Source organism: Oryza brachyantha, chromosome 4, assembly GCF_000231095.2.
Source record: "Oryza brachyantha chromosome 4, ObraRS2, whole genome shotgun sequence".
NCBI classification, from domain to species: Eukaryota; Viridiplantae; Streptophyta; class Magnoliopsida; order Poales; family Poaceae; genus Oryza; species Oryza brachyantha.
In genome coordinates, this window is record NC_023166.2 from 10611822 (window position 1) to 10632237 (window position 20416).

Sequence of the window (20416 nt, forward strand, 5' to 3'; positions counted from 1 at the left end):
AAAGATTTTCGCTCAAAAACATTATATCGAATCTTTAGACACCTAAATGGAGCATTATACATACATAAAATAAAAAACTAATTGCACAGTTATGAGAGAAATCGTGAGACGAATCTTTTGAGCCTAATTACTCTATGATTAATCATAAGTGCTACACTAACTTACATGTGCTAATGACGGATTAATTAGTTTCAAAAGATTCGTCTCACGCTTTACAGTCTAGCCATGAAATTCGTTTTTTTATTCGTGTCCAAAAACCTCTTCCAATATTCGGTCAAAACGTTTGACGTGACGTACGAAAATTTTCTTTTCACCAACTAAACACCCCTAATTTTGAGAGATGCCACATTTTCCGCCATAAAAACTTTAACACCCATAGGTACCAGCTACTCGAGGACGTCAAAATTTTGCGTGTTAGCACCTAGAGATAATTTGTCAAAGAGGGTGAAATTCCCATCAAACAAACCTTGCAGGGACCCACCTGTAAATTGCTTCTTTCCTAAGGCGTGGACCTGCAATTCCTCCCATTTCGCGTATAAATACCGCCCTCCGCTCCCAGCCAAACTTCCAAATTCCAATCCGGTCCCTCGCCTCGCCTCCTCCTTCCCCTCCCCGCCTCCAATTCGCTCCCGCCTCCCCTCCCCTCCCCCGTGGAAGCTTCCCGCGCCGCGCGTCTCAGCCGCCAGTCGAGCCAGCCAGCCCTACCCTAGAGTGAGCCGGGTGGGGGGGATGGCGGCGGCGCACGGTGCCACGAGCGCCGGCGCCAATGGTTCGGCGGCGGCGGCGCATCGGGTCGGGGCGCCGACGAACCCCATGGCGACGGCGCTGCTCACCGATCAGTACCAGTTCTCCATGGCCTACGCATACTGGAAGGCCGGGAAGCACGCCGACCGAGCCGTGTGAGCAGCCCCTCCTCTCGTTCTCTCTCTCTCTCTCTCCTCCCGTCCGCCGCGCGTGGGTGGGTGTGCATACTGTATGGTTGATTGGTTGCGCTGTGTGTGTGGATTGGATTGAGTTGGATCGAGGAGGCGGCGGCGATCTAGGGCGTGGGGTTAAAGTGGCGCTTGGTTGGTCCCTTCCTGTGGGTAGGTCGGGGCTATCGGTTTGTGGGAAAGAGGTGGGGTGGGGATGGGGATCGATTTCTGGGAGATGTTTGAATCTTGTGATTCTCGCGGTGTGCATTCTCCTGTTGCTGCCGTTCATGCGACGCTTCCCCTTTCAGGTTGAAATCACTGTATCGGTTTTTGGTCTCGTAGAGTTTTTTTTCAAGTTTTTTTTTTTTTGGCTGGAGGTGCACCGTGAGTCCTAGCTGGCGGTATTTGCCTCGGGAAGCTCTCCCTTGCGAAGTTTTTAATCCTCTGCCTTGTCACTCTGTCAGGGTCGCAGCCTCTCAGGCACCAATTATATTGCTCAAGCTGTATTACTGAAATATTCTGTCTGGATCATATCTATGGTATTCAAATTCCAGTTTTAAAAGGGGTTTTTGTTATGAACCTTCTGTCAACATGATGTCACAAATGCTGAAATATGGCGAACGGTTTAGTTGTGTGGTTCTGTTTTTTTTTCTTCATTCGCATATTTCTTCTAACCATGTGTTGAACTTGGACCAAACGGTGTTGCTTTCGGTGGTCGACTTTGTATTTGCTGGAAGCCCCTTTTCAGTTTGCACCTTATAATCACGCAGTGTCAAAGTTGGTTTTGAGTTGTCTTCAATTACTTTGGAGCTGAACAACTGTGGTGCTTCCACGTGGGTCCATGATGGTTCCTCTGTTAATAAACTTGAAATATAATAGGATCTCGGTCTTTATTGTTGGAATAAACTTCTAGTGATGAACTATAACATACAAGCAAATGCAGGTATTGCTCATGTCAGCATGTCATAAGAGTCACAGTGGGTGGTCCAATCTTTAGTGTGTCAGTGGACCACTTTCTGTGATATACTGATATCTAATTACAGTTCAGATGAAGCCAGATGGAATGGAAAATCTGGATTATTTTAAATAGATAAATAAGCTTTGTTACTCGAGTAAAAAATTCTGATTGTTGGTTCTTGGGTTTCTTATTTAATTTCTTTGGCTCTTATCTGTTGTCTTATTCATTTATTTTTTTAATTAAAAAATGTTGTTGGGTTTGAGGCTTCTCGTTTGGAAGCTGGGAAAGTTACAAAGCCCGTGTTTTTGTTCAAGGAATATTCTGGTATTACGTTGAAATCTTGAGTTCACCTCTGAACCGCACTTTTGAATATTGCTAACGACATGAAAATGCAAAGCGTAGGAGTTATCAAAATTAATGTAAAAACTTGGGAGTTGTAAAAGCTATATATGAATATTGATACAAAAGAGCAACTTTGGAATAAAGATATATTTCTCTATATTTGTATTGGATGTAATCATTGTCTATGATGTCTAATGAACTTCCCTAAACTAATGGCCATATGTGCTTGTGGGCTTTTGGATCACTACGTTTTCCCCTTCAAAAAGAAAAACCACTACGCCATGGGACATGCTTTATACACCATCACAAGTCAAAAAAAAAAGACTTAATTTATGGCTATGCACCTAGACAATTGTCTGATAGGTGCATAGCAAAAAATGAAGTCTTGTTGGGACAGAGGTACTAGTGTACTACATTAATAGACAGTAATATCACATTTTGGATAATTATCCTTTGTTTTACCAGTTGTGTGTGAGTGAAGTTTATGGCCACTGGTTCAGAATATGCCAGCTAATTTACAGGTTCAGTAGTAATGCAGATGCATTATCTCCCTGTTGTGGCTTCTTGGAGTTTGAAAAGTATTTTGGCATATCATACTTCTCTTCAAAGTACTACAAGCAGGTTTAACAGAATGTACTAGCTCTTTAGATATATCCAGTAAACCTTTTATGTCCTTTGACACTGATTACCTAAAAGTGTTGTATAGAATCATTGCATGTGTTTTATGTTGTGCACTGTTAGTATCTACTTCAACTTGGAAGTAACATCAATAAATTTGTATGCATATCTTACATTTTGAAAGGAGCTTGAGAAACTATGGGCCTTATGTTTTGAAAAGGAGGGAGTGTAACTAACATTTCATACATGATCTACCTCATGCTGACCTGGTTCCATTTTTTATAGGTTTGATCTGTACTTCAGGAAAAATCCATTTGGTGGAGAATTCACTGTTTTTGCTGGTCTTGAAGAATGCATTAAGTTCATTGCAAACTTTAAGTTCACGGAACATGACATTTCATTCCTGCAATCAGTCATGCCAATGTGTGAGGTAAGCTGTTACATACAACTGTATTTCTGTCTTCAATTGGTATTCTGTATTAAGCTGCTCTATTAGCCCAGAATTCCTATTAATGCCATATTTATAGATATGCTGGTTAGCATAGTCTACAAAAACATGGTCATTTCAAATGTTACTCCCTCCGTTCCATATTGTAAGACTTTCTGGCTCTGCTTATATTCATTCATGAATAAATGTATGTGTTAATACATGTGTCTAGATTCTTTTGTATCCATATGAATTTGGGTAGGTCTAGAAAGTCTTATAATATGTAATGAAAGGAATAGATTTTTACTGTACTACTTATTTGTCTGTTTGTCATGATAAACACTCATTTACTGATGTGGTACGCAATTCTAGGATGCGTTCTTTGATTATCTCAGGAAAACAGACTGCTCCGATGTGGAGGTGTACTCCATTCCTGAGGGCTCAGTGGTTTTTCCAAAAGTTCCCTTGATGCGAGTTGAGGGTCCAGTTGCTGTAAGTGCATAGTCCCTTACCAATACAGTATCTAAAACATGCTGACCGTGAGCTTTTGGTTTGAGCATTAACGAGAACTTTGCATGGATCGTCAGGTGGTCCAACTGCTTGAGACCCCATTTGTAAATCTTATCAACTATGCCTCTTTGGTAACCACTAATGCTGCAAGACACCGTCATGTTGCTGGAAAATCAAAAGTTTTACTGGAATTTGGTTTGAGACGAGCACAGGTGTGATCTTCAACCATCCGGTTTGCACCACCGTTTTAATTTTTATTTGATATACCAGTATTTGGTATTTCTGCATGAAACGTACCTGTGGATTTGTATTGACAGGGCCCTGATGGTGCAATAAGTGCTTCAAAGTATTGTTTCATGGGAGGTTTTGATGCAACCAGGTGGTAGTTCTTCCATAGTTCCATTTACAATGCTTTCCCCAGAAGTATATTTTGAGTCATGCTTGTGCCGCTTAGTCCTTTTTTCCTCCTTACAAGAATTGTTATCTTCATCCTCACAATATGAAAAAATACTTCTGTTCACCATTTATTTAATTTATCATCTTATTATTGTTTTGCAGCAATGTGTTAGCTGGAAATCTGTTTGGCATACCACTTCGCGGAACACATTCCCATGCTTATGTTAGCTCATATATGGTTAGTAAATGATCATTTTGTGTCACTGCAAAAAAATCCTTTTGTGGACAAAAAAACAAGTAATTTATCCTCTATCATTTGAGCACCTTATGTATATGTATTGAAGTTATGCTGTGGTTGCATTGATCAAACAAAATTTTAGTTCTCTTTCATCAGTAGATGAGCACAAATGTTGTTTCAGTTTCAACTTTCAATTTGGAAGGTGTGGTTTTACTTATATGAGCACTCAAATTATCTAGTTGACAGTTGACACTGATTGGTGGCGCGAAAATGTTGCATTTCATAGAACACACAATTTTGTTAGTGTGGCAAATTAATCCACATTATAATCAATGCAATAAAAATGTGCCACCTGAATATGAATGTGACATGTCTAGTCTGTTGTATGATGGATACTCAATCTTTGTTTTCTTGAATAACCAGCACTTGTGTTATGGTTTCTCCTTTGTTAACCATGCTATTTTTTTTAATGTGCCTTCCTAGCTTGGCGATCTACTGGACCTTTCCTGTCTTTGCTTAATAAATTTACATGTTTTATTGTCTCAGATGCATAGATAATCATTGTATCACTATAGCAACTAACCAACTATTTTTCTTTCTGCCATTAACTTGTGGTGCACATGACAGTTGTATAATCCCTTGCATTTGCGTAGAAAGTTATGATTAGATATCTTACATTCTGGAGACTGTTTTTGTTTTCATGCCATTTGTTGCTAGTTGTTGCCTGGGTTAACAATTTACTCTTTCAGAGCCTAGATGAGATCCCAGACAAGGCCCTCACAAGCAAAGACGGTTCAAGAGTCTGTAAAGATTTTATTAGTTTGGTGAATGAGTGGCTTCAAAAGATTCAGGTATATATGTAAAACCTTGTGGCATTTCTTTCACTTGCTACAGTATCTTAAGTTATTGCTTTGTTGCAGTTAGCAGATTCATTATGTGGTGTATTTGGTGAGACAAATCAAAGTGAACTGGCAGCATTTGCATCCTATGCATTGGCTTTTCCGAGCAACTTTCTAGCTCTTGTGGACACATATGATGTAAGTTGTTAGTTGTTGCAATGCTCTTTAATCTTTATCTTGCTGAGATGCATACAAGAATGAGTAGTTCTGTGACTTTTTTCTTTTTGAAACAGAAATTCGTAAACTTAATGTATCATATTTCGTCAATAAACAAGTGCTGCCAAATTGTTTATTGACGAAGTATGATATGTGAAGTACAAGTGCTAGCATTTCTTAGTAGCTTTGTTACAAGTATATCATTTTTTACATTTCATCCGGTTGCCCAGTTGCAGCCTGGATTTTACAAACAGATATATAACCAATTCTAGGTGTGGAAATATTTAGACTTGATGATGATGTTAAAGTATGACTATTTCAATATGTCATGATTCCTGGACAACTTTGTGTTCATTATTAAATGCGATGGTTACTAACCTGGCACTCCAGGATACATAAACTCTGAACCGATGTGTATACATCTTTATCTTTTGTTTTGTGTCATATGATAGTATGCTGTGCGTAGTGACACGTCCTTCCCCATAGTTTGTAACTCTTCAGTCGCGTGCACGTTTTCAATGCGTTTATGTCGCACATGTACGTTCTACGATCTCTAGCTTAACTCACCATAAATTTTCCTTTCAGGTTATGAGAAGTGGAATTCCAAACTTCTGCGCAGTAGCTCTAGCACTCCATGACTTAGGGTAGGTCAAATCAAAAATATTTTCTGCTACTGCAATGTGTGCATTTTGATTGATTTAATAGGATCTTAGCTCCTTGATGGGATCTTACATGACAGAATCTTACAGAAAATATAAATGAAGCTAAAGTTTAAGGCAAAGTTCACCCGATAGTATCGAATTTGATATGGTATAAGCTTATATCAAATTTCTGCTTTCCAAATCTGTATAATTCTGATCTACTTGCAAAATAATGTGTAATATCTTAGTACTCTAGGTGACATCATACTTTAGCCATAAAAGATGCCTGTTGTTTGCAAATCTGTTGTAGTCTTTAACATGTGTGTTCGTATTGTAACATTAGAAAATATAATGCATCGTGCGCTTATTGTTTTCTCAATTAAATATTTGAATCAATTTTTAAAGATATCTTATTTTGTAGATCATTATTTAAAAAATCTTATTTTGTAGGTACAAGGCATCTGGTATTAGATTAGATTCTGGTGACCTGGCTTATTTGTCTATTGAGGCCCGGAAAGTGTTCCGTACAATAGAAAAGGAGTTTAATGTACCTGCTTTTGGGAAGATGATAATTACCGCTAGCAATGACCTGAATGAGGAAACAATTGATGCCCTGAACAAACAGGTAATAAAATTGCAAAAAACTTCACTGTGGCATTTAGAAGCGTGCTATATTTTGCAAGTTCTAATTAAATTTCCATTTATCTCAGGGCCATGAAGTTGATTCCTTTGGAATTGGAACTTATCTAGTAACATGTTACTCCCAGGCTGCTCTTGGCTGTGTCTTTAAGCTAGTTGAGATAAACAATAGGCCTCGTATCAAACTTTCTGAGGATGTGGCTAAAGTGGGTCTACTTTTTTTTTCATGTTGACAAGGAATTTCATTTATTTTCCTTTACTGATGGTGTCATGATGGGTTTCAGGTATCCATTCCATGCAAAAAGCGATGTTTCAGATTGTATGGAAAAGAAGGCTACCCCTTAGTAGATATCATGATGCGTGAAAGTGAACCATCACCTAAGGTAACTATGATTCTAGCTCTTTGTACACATTTGAGTTCACAGATAAGTATACATCATATTAAAATCTACCTTAAGTTGGAATATAGCCGAGACCTGAGACTGCTTGCTGCTACGCAATGCTGCTGTCGCCTTCTATATTCTTTTGTTGACCTTTTTCTTCATCTACAGTGATTGTTCTTGATTATCAGACTGAATTTTTTACACCTAAACATTTCAGGCAGGAGAGCGAATCCTTTGCCGTCATCCATTCCTTGAATCCAAGCGAGCATATGTTGTTCCCCAGCACGTTGAGGAGCTCCTACAATGCTATTGGCCTGGGACATCAAGTATGTACCGTGCATCGTTCTAAAAATGATAAGTTCTTCAGTTGACATGGCTAATTGTGGATTGTAAAGGAACTAATTAGAGTCTGTATTCTAACCTACTATTTTATTGTGCAACAATTACATATGCATGTGTCCCTTGCAGATAAACCTAGGGTAGAGTTGCCCTCTCTAGACGAGATCAGAGGGCGCTGCATGCAACAGCTTGAGAAACTGCGGCCAGATCACATCAGACGTTTAAATCCAACACCATACAAGGTTCGTCATCGTTTCTATTTTTCCCCCCGTTTTTCCTTCCTTCAATTGCCATATCTTTCTTTACAATCTTTACTTCGGGCAGGTAAGTGTGAGTGCAAAACTGTACGAGTTTATCCATTCCCTATGGCTGAATGAAGCACCAGTAGGAGAGTTACAATAGACTTCTACAGAAGTTGGGAAACAGGGAAGCATTCTTTGAAGCATAGCGAAATAGCAATACATCAAAGATAACTAGAGAGCTCTGTTGTAAAAAAAAAAAAAGAAAGAAAGAAAAATCGTCAGCTCATGGTCCCATCCTTTAGGATTTTTACTCCCCAGTTTTTATTCGTACAAACTAGTAATTACCAGCATAGAGGAAGATCAACCTATCTGACTATATATACATCCGTTGTACTATACGTCGTTATGGAATTAAACACACTCCTTTGGAGATTTGGAGTCCATAAGAATTTGAGATGATGATCACTGTAAGGCTAAGATCAGATCCTGCCCTTCCAGTAACATTTAGAGCAGTTACAATAGCAGACTATAAACCAGCTATAAGCATATTTTAAAGAGATAAGAGGGGAGAGAGAAGAGAGGTGGGCTATTAATTTGTAGCCAACTGCACACGGACTCCAAGATAAAATGTATGTATGACATGTGGGGTTATATATTTGATGTTTTGTAGCTAGTTGACTATACTATTGAACTTGCTCTTAGAGATGATTGATTCAGAAACTCAGGCAGCCAAGCACCAGCATAACAGTATTCAGATTAGGCTTGGGAAAGAACAGAGTTGTAGCAGCTGCACCCTGTGTCGGTTCGTTTTCATAGTACAATGGCATTTAGAGATCCCTGAATAATGCGGTCAACAGCAATCTGAGGAGATGGGTGGTGTACTTCCCAACTACCCTTGCATTAAACACATCATGCTGAACATACCAGTCAGGTATTTAAGTAGAGGCAAGTAGGCTACCATGGTCACGTGACCATTCCCTCGTTTGCTATTAGTGCCATCATTGAGAAAAAGGAGAGGAAATATATCTGCTTAGAGCTTCTCTAACAGTATGATCAAATAACCGGCCAAGCTAAAATTTGACCATTTAACCAAAAAGTGAACTCCAATAGCATGGCCAAATGGCTGGCCAAATTGGCCTCCTCACTTACCAAATTTAACCAGCCAAACTAGGGTTGCCATCCATGGGCCTCATGCGTGAGGCCCACACTCTACTCTCTCTCTCTAGCCCACCCCCTTCCCTGGAAGCCGCACGCACCCCCCCCCCCTGCCCTAGAGAGCTCCCGACGCCACCGCCGCTCGGCCAGGATCATTACCGTGAATTATTTGCCTATTCTTGCAAAGAAAAACGATTTCTCGAAAACTTATTCTATGGCGTTGCATTCTAATTTATTTGTTAGGTTTATAATACTCCGTTGGTACACACGTATAAAGTACTTTCAGTGTTTGAAATGGACCTAGAGTATTTCCAGCCGATACTCTATTTTATCCTTCATCCAGAAAATAGAATATGTGATGGAGAAAATGTTGTTTCAATAGATACTTCATCTCATTCTCTAAAAATATAACATCATTCGTGCCATAAAGAGAAACATCAAAATATAGGTGTTCTCTCTTCTCCCATTGTATTTCAATATCCGATAACAACTCCCATTGTATTTCAACATCCGATCACAAGAAACGATAATAATAACAACATAAAAGTAGGTGATTGTAAAATATTAATAAAATATATGTAAATAATATAATATTGATATTCTATTAGAATGATAACTGGTGTGGGTATAGAATTTATTTTAGATGGTTATCCAAATGGCAACGTAGATAAGCTATTGGGATGCTCTTCTAATGTCACTTCTAACCACACTCCTACCTATCATTTAATGAGGGGCGTTATATCTTCTGTTCTTACTCTATCATAAGAATCCTAAAAGCTTTTATATTTATAGATATGAGTATATAATATAGTCTATCCCTTACTACAGATCATGAGATCATCCCTTCATTCATCTGCATTTTATCACTTTAGAACACCATATATCCATGCACTTGTAACCGGGAAATCAAATGATTTGCAAGCATACAAGATCTAATCCATAGAAAAACATATGTATGTCTATACGTAGACCCCAAACACAAGTGGTGTCAAACGGTATATTTGCAAATAAGAAATAATTGGCGAACAAGAATGTTATATATGTATTCATAGCAACCTAAAATTTAAGGCTGGAAAATAAATTTCGGTGAAAAAAAATCCAAAATAAACTCTAAATTTAAGGTTAAAAATTTAAATTTTGACTTATAGGCATAAGTAGAAGCTAAAAGATGGGTGCAGTAGAGTAACAATTAAAACAACGATATCTTATGGTGTCCATAATATTGGGACATAGTAAGTGGCTCTGGCTCATCACATTGGATCTATCATCTACGTCTCTAACTTGGCTCGAGATGTGTCCTTGGAAATCTTATTAAGCCTGTTGTTTCTATCTTCACCTAATCTATACCCTTGTTATCACCGAGACACCGAGGGGAAAGAGTAACTGCAAACTACGCCAGATGTTCATCGTCGCCGGATATGCGACATCTAGCTTGTGGCCATTTTCAAATATTTGTTGCTGCTGAGCTTGTCGCCTTATCAGTGCCGCAACCCACTACGGAGAGAGAGGAGAAGAAAGATCCGTTCGTTATAGAACTCGCCATAAGGTAAGAGGTCGTAGGGAGAGAAGGATTTTATATTAGTTTTTGCTTTTAGGGTGTTCAGTATAAAATGTTAGACTTATAAAAAAGATAGTGTTAGACTGTTATAAAATGTTGAAGGTACTATTTGGATCCATTTAAATTATGAACTAAAAACTATTTAGATATATGATCTCATCGCACACAATATCTGTGTTGTTTATCAATTCTTTCTGACTTATATTCTTTTGTATTTTACACGTACTTTTTAAACAACTAAACGATGTATTTTTTATAAAAATTTTCCACAGTAAAGTTGTTTAAAAGATCATATCAATCCGTTTAATTTTTTATAGCTAATAATTAACTAATCACATATCGTGAAGCCACGCCAGTAAAGTGGTAGCACACCATACCTTCGTAGTCCCACACAACCTCTGCCGTCCTATGTTGGTTTTATGCAGCCATATGCCCATATGGTGATTGCTTCTTTTCCCTAGGAACCCCATTGTCATCGGTACATATCGTTTCTACTTTCAAGGACATGTTGGTATGATTAGCAGTACCAAATTCAACAGCTTTTTATAGGTAATGTTGGTACGATTAGTTTAACTGCTTAGAATATTTATGGTTAACCGTTGAATTGTGCTTTATGTATTGTCTGCTTTCGGGTTTGTTTGATGGGTGGAGATTAGCTTTGATCTCTATGCATGGGCATGGACATTTAGGACTTTCGATCCTCAACCATTATTTCAGTGATATTATAGTCATTGACATGTAAGTCTCATCTTCATACAAATCCACATATCCATGTATCACATCACTGTAATAGTAGAGAACGTGGGTCTGGAAATTGAAGTAGGATCCACAACAACCTGATGAATGAATTGAATCGAATTAATTGTTCTCGTCCACACAGTCATACTTGCAAGGTTTTTTTTTTCCTTTGGACTTGCTTGTAGTCTACAGACTCGCGTTTTAAAATAAATCAACTTTCCAGATTTTAGATACAATGTTTGAGTCTTCGTCTTATTTAAAAAATCTTATGATTAATATTTTTTATTGTTTTTAGATGATAAAATATGAATAGCATTTTACACGTGACTATTTTTTATTTTTTAATAAAATTTTCAAATAAGATAGATGGTCAAACGCTCGACACAAAAACCAAAAAATGCTCTCTCTCTTTTTTTGGATGGAGTATGATTTTTTATCATTAACTTTTGAAACTAGGCAAACAATACTATAAAAATCATATATTATGGTGGTTTTAATTGATATTTACTGATTTTCAGCTAACTTGAACTTCAATTAGATAAGTTTCATGTTTGTAGACCTAATTAAGTGATATTTATATTGGTTAAATTTGAAAAGATAAGAGGAATATAATCTAGCAAAACCGTGTCTATTTCAAACAAAACCACTTAAAAGTATGTCCTAGAGTGTTATTTATCTGGTTTAAAAGTTAGGGCGGAAAAATAAATTGTTTTTAGTTTAGGATGAAAAATAGTTCTCAAGCAATGTTCAAGGGCCTATAATGGACTTTATTATATGATTTGTATATCCTATCAGGCTAAGGTTCTATTTGAGGTATGTAAGTTCAACATAAATACTCTTTGAATTTTGTTGTATTTCAACAAAATCTCTGCAGAAAAAACATAAGTCCAGCAAGCTGATTAGTGACAGGAGCAGGGTAAACGTTACCACGGTTACCGCTGCGGTAATCGTGATCTCTGCCAAGAGATGGTTTTGGTATGTTGTGGTAGGGCCGTCTAAATTTCAGCCGAATTCAAAAAAAATGAGAAAATTTGGTAAAAAATATATGCATTAGAGATTAATTTGTAGTGTAGTTTGGTGCAAGAAATAGATGGAAATATCACTATTATTGAAAAAAGGAGGAAAAAGGAATTTTATAATAGTCTATTAGGTAAAAATTTTTTGTAGGACATGTTTTTATGAAAAAAAATTGTTATGAGGACCGTATTTTCGATGAGATTGATTCGTAGACATTTAAGGATATGTCTGTAAGCTGTCCGATTAGGTTATTATGTAAAATAAAAATTATAGCTACCACTTGTTACTTTATACTAGATAACTTCATATGTCAATTAATTTAGGTAACATTTGTAACTTTTAGGGACCTGTATGAAGGATAAATGCACATGGTTCTTGGTACACATTACATGATTTATTTGTCAGTTAAATAAACGCAGGTGCACTATCACAGATAGAACCACTAATCTTGTGTGGGAATATAGAGAACAGACAGAACCATGATCATGTTTCCCCAAAACATGTCCTAACTCTCGGAATTATAGCCAACTATTAATTTTCTATTTTTCTTATAATTTTACAGTTTTTCCTGATTTCTTTTATAATTTTTATCGGTTTATACTATCCACGGGTTCTCGCTTGAAACCGTGCAGTTTTGACCAAGAAACCATGCTAATTGTGTAATTTAAATTCACAGATTTTAAATTTAAATTTGCATCAGCTTCCACGGTATTCACGGTTAACCGCGTCTCCGTTGGCGGATGGTAGAAGGCTCTCCGGCGGTTTGTGCAACCCTGAACATGAGTACAATTATGTCAAGGAGCCAAGGAGAAATGAGCAAAAAAAAATATGCAATGCTGCAACTTTTCTTCATCTTTAAGACTGTGTCAATTTTAAGGTTTTTTATGGTAGCTTATTTTTTAGTATAAAAATTTTAGATCAATAAAAATATACATATAAAAGTTTTATTTTAAAATATTTTTTATTTGTAAATATGTGATCATCCCCTCTAATACAGGGAACCCGCTTGCACAAACCGTATGCAGATACGTCCTTGCATCCTATTACAATACACGCAAGTTCTGTGTAGATGCTGTTGGTTGCTCATCATGCACCCGCACACGTAATCTAGACGAACACACACGTGTTTATTAAAAAAGAACTTATATCTATAGCACAAGAACTTAGGACTTCTTTGGAGCGCATGGTTTTAACATGGGTAAAGTAAAGAATTTGGGCATCATATTCATATTCAGTAACATCAAATCCAATGGATGAAAAAACATGAAAAACATTGTAGGAATAACCCACTTCAAAATGTTGGATTGACAAAATGCATGAAAAGAAAAAACATAGCATTTTGATAGAAATACACGTGTAAAATATAAAATTAGAAACACGGAAAAAATATAGGAATATCTGTTCAAACAGACCACATGAAAAAACATAGGAATTAGAGAAGAGAAATCTCAAATGAAACTTCAAATGCTAACTTTTCTCCAAAACTTTTATAAAATAAAGCATTCCATAGAATTAGTAGGATCCAATGTTTTGGCAACGACCACTTTTAGTAAAGTTAATATTACGTTGACTGACACTATACATATGATGTTTTTGTTAAGATGGCTGTACGATGAAACGCTTCAGCCACGGTGGCCACCGCGCATCCTTGCCGCATTCCTTATATTCACACGGTCCACTGTTCATGTTTGGTCGTATTGAATTTGGTTTGATGGCAAACCGAGTTCTGCTAATTTCTAATGCTAAATTTGACGAAGGCATGACAAATTTTAGACTTAAGCCAAAGGTTATAGGGATCATATTTTCGCTTTTTGAAGGAAAAAGCAAATACCGTATTTAGAAATGCAAAATAATTTATAAATAAAACATTTATGTATATGTTTTTAGCGATATAAAAGTAAAGACCAGAAAATAAATTATGGTGAACCTAAAATTAACTCTAAATTTAAGGTTAAAAATTTAAATTTTAGTTTATAAGCAGATGAGGAAGCAAAAAGTTAATGGTGTACATCAATACCGTTAAATCTACCAATGGTAAGGTCACTTTTTTTTGAGGGTATGGTAAGGTCACTTATGGCCTTAAACCAAACTGACCCTTTATTTGTATCTGAAATGAATCATCTTTCCTTGTCCCATACTAAAGGAAAATCCTCATATCTAACCACAATGCTAGGCTCAAGATTGGTCCGGGCATGTTGGTAACCGCGAATTCTGTTTAGTTATCAACGCATGTAAAATAAGAAAATTCATTAGCATATTATTAATTAAGTATTATGTATTATAAACTTAAAAATGATTAATCTATTTTTTAAAGCAACTTTTATACAATTTTTTTCTAATAAAAATACATCGTTTACCCGTTTAAACACTACGGAGAAAAAATTAGCTAAGATTGGAAGGTGCGAACGCCCCCAGAGCTCACTCTCTTCTGCATCCCTCCTCCCATCCCCCCTCAAAAATATCCTCCTATCAGTTCTCCATGCTTTTCTTCTGACTTGGGTTTGTTTACCTCCTTGTTTATTTCACTGACAAAGGAGTCTTGACTTCCCTTCCCTGCCTCCACTCCAAATCCGATTCTCCCCCGCATGCAGAAACTGCAAATTGCAAGCCAGCTGCTACCTCCGTCCTTAATAAATAAAAGAAATTCTACGGATAAATTGTTTAGATTCATCGTGACAAATGCCCTCACAGACTACACCCTGTCACTCACCGCTCCCTTGCCACAAGCATCTCCCTCTATTCCCATTCCACTCTCATGATCTCATCCATCATACAAAAGAGTTGGGAGACACCACAGTGCAGGTACACACACTGCTGCTGCTGTGCTGCCTACACTCACCCTCACTTTTTGCAGGAGTTGTACTGCTCCATCTAATAATTGCATGCATCCTTCTCCTCTACTTCCACTACATTTCTGATTGATTCCTCATTTCTCCCCTTGATTTGTTGCTTGTGCTCCTCTAAAGATCACACTCACACACACTACTACCACCACCAACCACCCACACACACAACACCACACCTCCTTCCTTTCTTTATTCTCCATCCCCACCAAAAATCCAGGTTTTGTATTAGGAGGACCAGATTAAGCACCACCTTTTCCCCATTTTTCACCTCCAAGACAGTCCAATCTTTACCCCCACATTGTTTGTTCCCAATATCCAATCTTTTGGGCCCAATTCGTCCTCCTAAATCCCAACTTTTCATCACTCCATACTGTCATAAATCCGGCTCTGCTCCTCTCCTCCTCCACCCAAAGTTCCAGCCTTTCCCACTAAAAAATCCAGTCTTGGCCAGTTTGATTGCCCTTTTTTTTTTCGTTGGGAAAATTCCAGCATTTTTGTGCTCGGTTTCACGGGGAGAAGTGGCTTTGGGAGCAAAAAAAAAAAAAATCTGATTTTTAGGTGGACAATTCTGGTTGGGAGCTCGCCGGAGATCCGCCGTTTCTTGGTTGAGGCGAGAGGCGAGGAGCTCCCTCGCGTCCATGTCGGACTCGGAGCTGTCGCAGAGCACGGTGGTGTTCGGGCTCCACCTGTGGGAGCTCGTCGGCATCGGCGTCGGCGCCGCCTTCGTGCTCCTCCTCGTGCTACTCTCGTTGCTGTGCCTCCTCGCCTCCCGCCGCCGCCGACGCCGGCGCGGGGTTCCGGTGGCCACCCCCGTGCTCCACCTCACCACCGTCGCGCCCAATGCTCGCCACCCCAAGCACCCGAGCAAGCCGCCCAAGGACATCCAGGAGGTGCCCTCCCGGGGCGGCGCCGCCGCCGCGCCCAAGGCGCAGCCCGCGCAGGTAATCCAGGCGCCGCCGCCGGACTCCATCCAGATCGAGACCGGCAAGGAGCACCGCATCACGTTCCCGGAGCAGCCGCCGCCGCCCCACCACCACCACCAGCGGAGCGGGGGCGGCCCCTCGTCGCGCGGAGGCAGCGGGGAGAGCCGCGGCGGGGGCGGCGGCGGCGGCGGGGCGGAGCCCAACGTGCCGGAGGTGTCCCACCTTGGGTGGGGCCACTGGTACACGCTCAAGGAGCTGGAGGACGCCACGGCCATGTTCGCCGACGAGAAGGTGATCGGCGAGGGCGGCTACGGCATCGTGTACCACGGCGTGCTCGAGGACGGCACGCAGGTCGCCGTCAAAAACCTGCTCAACAACAGGTAACACCTACCAATGCTTCCCATGAACAAAAGCATATAGCCAAATGAAGAAGAACGCGTGTCCAATCGGGTCTCCTTTTTAGAATGCTTAGGTTTAAGGCTAAGGAAGATTCATACTTTCGTGAGGGCATAAGCATTACTCAATGGTGATGTACTGATGTTGACATCCGGATGGTGACATTGTGCAAGAACTTGGTTGAAACGATCATGTTGTGTTCCGCACACTGAAACATTTTCTTATGGTTCGCATATGCATTGTATGGAAGATGTCGATTTAGAGGCGGAAATATATGTCGTGTGCAACATGTGTTGGTGCTAGTGTTCTCTGCTGTTGCCAAATTTAGTAAAGTTTGATGCTTGCTTTGTTAGGGGGCAGGCAGAGAGGGAATTCAAGGTTGAGGTGGAAGCAATTGGGCGGGTGCGGCACAAGAACCTGGTTCGGCTGCTGGGATACTGCGCCGAGGGCAACCAAAGGTACCTTCTTGCGTAGCGTCAGTGCTTTATTGAAATCAATGAATTCTATGAATAGTAGCTTGCAATATACAACATTTTCTTGTGAATCTATTTCAGGATGCTTGTGTATGAATATGTCAATAATGGAAACTTAGAGCAATGGCTCCATGGTGATGTTGGTCCTGTAAGCCCTCTTACGTGGGATATGAGAATGAAGATTATACTAGGAACAGCAAAAGGGTATGCATTTTTTTCTGTTCACTGCTGTAGACTATAGGAGTGTAGACATATTGGTAACACTATTTATATTTGTGCAGCTTAATGTATTTGCATGAGGGACTTGAGCCAAAGGTGGTTCATCGTGATGTAAAGTCGAGTAACATCCTCCTTGACAAGACCTGGAATGCTAAGCTTTCTGATTTTGGGCTAGCAAAGCTTTTGGGCTCAGAGAGGAGTTATGTAACGACCAGAGTTATGGGAACATTTGGGTTAGAAATGAGTACCCTCTTCTTATAATATCATAGTTGTATGAGACAAAAATGGACATCGTGCTTATGATGTTATTTTGCAGGTACGTTGCTCCAGAGTATGCAGGTACTGGCATGTTGAATGAAACTAGTGATGTCTATAGTTTTGGAATTCTTATAATGGAAATAATTTCTGGTCGGGTACCTGTGGATTACAACAGGCCACCTGGAGAGGTTAGTAATGGTTTAGCCTCGTTATACCAATGCTAAATTAAGAACTTGTCAAATGCAGCTACGGAATCAATACATTAATCCTTTCAGGTTAATCTTGTTGAATGGCTCAAGACAATGGTGAGCAACCGAAATTCTGAAGGGGTTTTGGATCCAAAGATGACTGGGAAACCTACTTCTAGGGCATTGAAGAAGGCTTTATTAGTAGCTCTGCGATGTGTAGACCCAGAAGCTCGTAAGAGGCCAAAGATTGGGCATGTCATTCACATGCTTGAAGTTGATGACTTCCCCTACAGAGATGTAAGTTAATGTGGCATGTGTCTTTTCTTATCTTATATTCAGTACCCATAGTTTTTCTAATAATGAAAATCATGGACATCATTTGCAATGCTTTTGTGACCCCTAATTCTTGCACAGTTATTTCCAAAGAAAAAATGGCATCATATAGTGCGCATGTTGAGTATTGTTCACATGGCTTTATGGGTCATTGTTTTTCCTTGGACAATGAATAATGGTTCTCCCCACTATTAAGATGCCCTATCATTCTTCCTATAAATCGTGCATATGAATATGCCTTTGTTCCATGTCTTTAAGAAACAACCAAAACTTTATAGTTTGCTTAAATTCCACTTTTTATAATATTTTTTAACAAAAGGCAGGAGCTTAGCCTTTCGTATATTATTTTATTAATAGAGCAGGAGAAAATATTTTTATTTGGATGATCATCTAAAACACTTTCGTCCTTCATATCCCTTTGTACTCCAGCAGATCATCTATATATGACATCCTCTATATCTATTTGGAGGATTGGAGAGAGAATATCTAACTATAGAGTCTCTCTCCTAATATGGATGACATCTATTTGAGATAGATGTTCTGTTGGAGCTCAACAGCGTTATAAATCATTATTACAACATGAAAATCTTGTAAATTATAATTATACCTTGATGGGTTTTTTTTTTTGGCCAGGAACGTCGAGGTGGCAAAGCTCCAAGTCAAGCAAAATCGGGAGAAATGCCGCCAGGTGAACCTGGTGATAGTAGTGGGAACAATACGCCAAAAGAAACACCGAAAGGTGAACCGAAAGAAGAACCTTTCAAGTGGAGAAATCAAGCAGCTTAGCTATCAGCAGAATGGTGATTCTTCTGAATTCAGTAAGATGGTTTTTTTTTTCTAAATTCTCACGCCTGGTCAAGAAACTGAACGCTGCAAACCTGCAAACATCTCATTTGCTACTGGTTACTGGTTAGTTAGGTTGGGTGTAGAACCATGGAATGCACCGAGATCGTCAGAGCATCTGTATATTGTTCGATTAGTATGTTAGCCATAGCAATTTTTTGGTTGGTTTATTTGGTTATATTTATGTAAGAGGTAATTCTTGTATGACAAATTCATGTTACTCTGAGGTAAAGTTGAGCAGTGCTTAGATAAAACCTTTCCTGTAGCTGCAGCCCAGATGCCTATTTGTTCCATCTGCTCACCATACAGTTGGTCAGATTCTGCTACTTTCAGATTCATACTTGTCACCTAAAATGTGTGATAATTCAACATCCCAGACTGAATCCTCAGGTGTGTGCCCACATTTATTCCACATGAAACAGATTGGCAGATACTGCACTTCACGAATGAAATGAGCACTACTACAGTAGCTGAATTTGCTGGTTCATCAACCTGGAGAAGAAAAGGAAAGGTTGGCTGTCATATGATGGTGCCTGACTGACCTACCTTTGGCCACTGCTAGCGCACACACACACAATCACACATCCCATTATTCAGCAAAAACTTGATAAGCCAGCAAACTAATCTAAGTACCCACTGATTGCACCCTACTCAGATCTTCTCCAGACTCCAGATTGCCAGCCAGCTCCAGCTCCCACCACCAGCAGCAGCAGCAAAAACACACAGTGCCTGCCTGCCTGAATAACACATGGCATCTGAGGTATTTGAGCAAGTTCAGTAGTATAGCCAACTACAGGCTCTAAGCTCTAATTCATCTATAGTCAATCTAATAGCCAGTTCATACAATAGCTAACAACTACTACTATGTCCTATCTGTTATACGCACATTACGTCTTGAAGCCTATGATGTAGCTGACTATAAATATGTAGCTTACTGTTTTTCTCTTATCTTTTTAAAATATGTTTATAGCTGGTTTATAGTCTGCTAATGTACCCGCTCTTAGCGGTGGTAGCAAGAGCAATCCAGATTAGTGGATGTGACCAGAGTGAGAGCGACCAACAAACGGACCAGGCTACGTTGATAGATGGACAGGCTGACAGGACGACGTCGTGTGTCTTCCTCTGGAGGAAAAGGACATGGATGGATGGTGGGCTGGTGGCTAGCGAAAGCTCAGCTTCGCCTAAACCTCCGGTGGCCGTGGCCGTACCGTCCGTGACGGATGCTTTCCCTCGTTTGGCCGCCGGCCGGCGCCGACGATTTGTTGTCCATGTCCAGCCATCCAGGTCGCTCTGTCATATTTGCTCTCCAGCTCGCGACAAAGGGGAGCGTATAGGACGGGTTGCATTGCATTCATTCAGTCCCATCGTTTCGCTATAATTAAGCACGAGAAAAACATCTCGATGATTAAAAAAAATTGACTAAAACTTTTATGGGGGTGTACATATATATTCTTAGCGATCTAAACACAAAAGCTGAAAAATACAATGCAATAAAAGAACATTAAAATTAACTCATACTTTAAGATTTAAAATTTAAAATTTGGTTTATAAGCATAAGCGAAAATATTAGGCTGATCTAGTAAGTTGAGCCTTCGTGTGAAAAAAGAATGGTTTTAGGGTTTCTTTGAAACATGGGGATTTTACTGGTATTTTATAGCATATAGCTCAATTACTTTGAAATTTTTCATGAAATTTCTTCGAAGTGAGTATGCACTTTGTTTTAGTTTTAGACACTGGTTTTACAAACTACTTATCCTTTATTTCGCT

The 20416-nt window shown here is 39.2% G+C and overlaps 2 protein-coding genes across 3 annotated transcripts; both read left to right on the forward strand.

Moving 5' to 3' along the window:
• Positions 1 to 620: 620 nt before the first annotated feature.
• Positions 621 to 13057, forward strand: LOC102717983 (nicotinate phosphoribosyltransferase 2-like). Of its 2 annotated transcripts, none has more exons than XM_015836466.2 (15): positions 621 to 899; positions 3118 to 3262; positions 3632 to 3751; positions 3847 to 3981; positions 4087 to 4148; positions 4328 to 4403; positions 5153 to 5254; positions 5324 to 5440; positions 6044 to 6102; positions 6550 to 6724; positions 6810 to 6944; positions 7023 to 7121; positions 7339 to 7447; positions 7590 to 7702; positions 12847 to 13057. In XM_015836466.2, exons 1-15 carry the CDS (start codon positions 730 to 732, stop codon positions 13027 to 13029), a joined length of 1800 nt encoding a protein of 599 aa, XP_015691952.1. In that variant the 5' UTR covers positions 621 to 729; the 3' UTR covers positions 13030 to 13057. The 2 variants fall into 2 exon arrangements, with proteins under 2 accessions (XP_015691952.1, XP_006653403.1); XM_006653340.3 differs by lacking the exon at positions 12847 to 13057 and adding an exon at positions 7785 to 8145 and having other exon boundaries at positions 625 to 899.
• A 1890-nt stretch (positions 13058 to 14947) lies between these two features.
• LOC102718264 (probable serine/threonine-protein kinase At1g01540) lies at positions 14948 to 19049 on the forward strand. The gene is made up of 7 exons (XM_040522957.1): positions 14948 to 16319; positions 16689 to 16793; positions 16890 to 17012; positions 17090 to 17260; positions 17344 to 17473; positions 17561 to 17770; positions 18440 to 19049. The coding sequence occupies exons 1-7, from the start codon at positions 15655 to 15657 to the stop codon at positions 18590 to 18592; spliced, it is 1557 nt and encodes a 518-aa protein (XP_040378891.1). The 5' UTR covers positions 14948 to 15654; the 3' UTR covers positions 18593 to 19049.
• The last annotated feature ends 1367 nt before the right edge of the window (positions 19050 to 20416 follow it).